General features: G+C 64.4%; 1 protein-coding gene across 1 annotated transcript in view; it reads left to right on the top strand.

Annotated features, from left to right (window-relative positions):
* The first annotated feature begins 518 nt into the window (after positions 1-518).
* ABCB6 (ATP-binding cassette, sub-family B (MDR/TAP), member 6 (Langereis blood group)) overlaps positions 519-2,741 on the top strand; it is a 5,678-nt gene continuing 3,455 nt past the window's right edge. Inside the window, exons 1-5 of the mRNA XM_010185343.1 lie at positions 519-1,051; positions 1,575-1,712; positions 1,980-2,169; positions 2,352-2,444; positions 2,700-2,736. Of these exons, the coding sequence (XP_010183645.1) occupies positions 536-1,051; positions 1,575-1,712; positions 1,980-2,169; positions 2,352-2,444; positions 2,700-2,736 (974 nt within the window). The 5' untranslated portion in view covers positions 519-535. The remainder of the gene's footprint in view (positions 1,052-1,574; positions 1,713-1,979; positions 2,170-2,351; positions 2,445-2,699; positions 2,737-2,741) is intronic.

Here is a 2,741-nt window from a genome sequence, read left to right as displayed (position 1 = left end):
GGGGCCGAGCGGCGCCGGCACCGCCTGTGCATTGCCCCGGCACGGCCCCTGCCTTCGCCCTTGCGTTTCCCTTGCGTTGCCCAGCGTCTCCCGGTGCATTACCCGCCCCTCTCCCATTGCTGTTGTATTGCCCCCATTGCTCCCCCCAACTCAAGACCGGTCCTAGCACCCCACTGCTTTCCTGTCCCTGCGGCTCTCACTGCCCTCGTGTCCGGAGTGCACCTCTGAGGGCCCAGGTGGCTCTGGGGGGCCCAGCGCGGTGTGAACCCCCCTGGCCAGGGCATTGCCAGGGCCCACAAGCGGATCTTGGTGTGGTGCTCTTGTCCGTCCCCACACAAAGCTGGCCCTGCGTGCCTGCACAGCAGCACGTCCCAGGTGTCCACGTCCAGCAGTGCTTACCCCTGTCTCCATGAGTGCGCCCCTCTGCTCGACGATGCCATCCTGCTGTGGGTCCCTCATTGCAGCCATACCCAACAGCCTGTCCTCAGACCTTGATCCAGGCCCCTCTTCTCTCTGCAGCCGGTGACGTGCCAGGATGGCGGTGCTGGGGGGCTACTGTGAAGGCAACAGCTCCATCGCCCAGGCCTGGGTCCAGCAGGGCTTCCAGCCCTGCTTTTTCTTCACACTGGTGCCAGCTGTGCTGCTGAGCGTCTGCCTGCTGCTGGGCGCCCTGCAGTATGCCTGCTACGTCCGCTTCGGCCGTGCCATGGAGCCCAAGTACATCCCTCGCTCCCGCCTCTACCACGGCCAGGTCCTGCTGTCCCTGCTCCTGGTCCTGCAGCCCTTCGGTGGGCTGCTGTGGCAAGTGGGGGGCCCAGGATGGCTCTACGGGTACATGTTGCTGCACGCCTGCCTCTGGGCCCTCAGCTGGGGCTGCTCCATCGCCCTCCTGCAGCTGGAGCACACACGGGTGCTGGCACACGACCGGACACGGGGCCATGGCACCGTCCTGCTTCTCTTCTGGGCGCTGGCCTTCGCTGCTGAAAACCTGAGCCTGGTGTCCTGGAGGAGCCCGCTGTGGTGGTGGGTGCTGGAGGACACCAACCAGAAGGTGGGCTGGGGTTGCTGCGGGCAGGGGAGGGAGACAGGGCCCTTTGTTGGGGGGTGGGCTACAACAGCACAGTGCTGGGGGGTGTGCATGCCATGTCCTGCCGTGCCTGGGGTGCACACACTCCTGGGTTGCACCCATTGTCGGCACATCTCGGCCTGAGCCCAGCTATCACACATCTCTCTGTGCCGCCATCATGCTCAGGACCTGCCTCTGCCTGGCCCAGGCGCAGAGGTGGGGGCTGTCTGCCTGCTCCCCGCAGCCCTTTACCCCCCAGCTCCCCCCAGGGCAGGGCCACCCCAAGCTAGAGAGCACAGTGGAGAAATGAAGAGGTCTGGGTGCTGCCTGAGGTGCTGTGCTCAGTCAGGGGGTTCTGCTGAGCTGCCTGGGGTGTCTCCTCTCCCCTGGCTGCGCTGCACCCCATCTCAACGTGCCACTTCTTGCCTCTCTCAGCTCAATCCCATTTCGTGCCCAGCCAGGCTGTGTCGAGGGCCGGCTGTGGCGCTGACCCCCACTCTCCCTCCAGGTGCAGTTTGGTTTCTGGCTGCTGCGTTACATTTGCACATTCATGCTCTTCATCCTGGGCATGAAGGCCCCGGGGCTGCCTCGCAAGCCCTACATGCTGCTTGTCAATGAGGAGGAGCGCGACGTGGAGAACAGCCAGGTGAGGCCCTGGGCTGGAGTAGTTCAGGGACACGGCTGGGTAGGAGCTGGGGATAAAATGGGATCAGCATCTTCAGGAGATGGGGAGGAGTGAGGTTTAAGGCTGCCCAAGCGCCCTCCCCCTGTCACCAAGATGCGGCCCTACTGGGAGGATGGAGTGGGAATGCTGGGAGAACGGAGCTGGTTCTCTTGGTGGGGTGCTCCCTGGGGCTGTTGCCAGCTGGGCTGGGATTTCGGGGCAGTGACTCCTTGCTCTGCTCTCCCCCAGCCGCTCCTGCCTGACGCCGCCAGGACCACCTCCACCTGGAAGGATTTCCGGAGGAAGCTGCGGCTGCTGGTGCCGTACATGTGGCCAAAGGGCAACCACCTGCTGCAGGGGCTGGTGCTGTTCTGCATGGCCCTCATGGGGCTGGAGCGGGCCATCAACGTCTTCGTCCCCATCTACTACAAGAACATTGGTAAGGTGCCTGGAGCTCAGCATCTGAGGCCGCCCACAGCCTCAGAAAGCATGGGGGGAGTCATGAGTCACCTGAGGGGTGTGAAGGGACCTGGCAGCAGCCAGATGCTGGGTGCTGGAGCTGATCCCCATGGGGCACCCGGTGATGCTCCTCCGCCTTGACCACTGCCACCTTCTCCCCAGTGAATGAGCTGACCGAGGGCGCTCCCTGGCATGCCCTGGCCTTGACCGTCTGCATCTATGTGGGGCTGAAGTTCCTGCAGGGTGGAGGTGCTGGTAAGGACTGCAGGGAAGGACAGGGCACTGGGGGAGACAGCGTGGGGCACATGGTGCCAGGGCTGGGGTGGCTGTGGATGCCCTTATGCCCCCACCACTGCTGCTCTCTCTTAGGAGCAGCAACCAGGGCTGATCCCAGGTGGGAGACAATGGAGGAGCCCCCTCCCAAATCTCTCTTTCCCAGCTGCCCTTTCTGAGCTAGCTGCATGCCCCAGTAGCACCAGTCCCTGCTGCCCGCCCCGCGGTGCCCCACAGGCTCCACTGGCTTTGTGAGCAACCTGCGCACCTTCCTGTGGG

This window comes from Mesitornis unicolor, unplaced genomic scaffold, assembly GCF_000695765.1.
Source record: "Mesitornis unicolor isolate BGI_N332 unplaced genomic scaffold, ASM69576v1 scaffold39345, whole genome shotgun sequence".
Lineage (NCBI taxonomy): Eukaryota > Metazoa > Chordata > Aves > Mesitornithiformes > Mesitornithidae > Mesitornis > Mesitornis unicolor.
The sequence above is the reverse complement of the archived record's forward strand: the minus strand, read 5'-3'. Positions and strand labels throughout refer to the sequence as shown.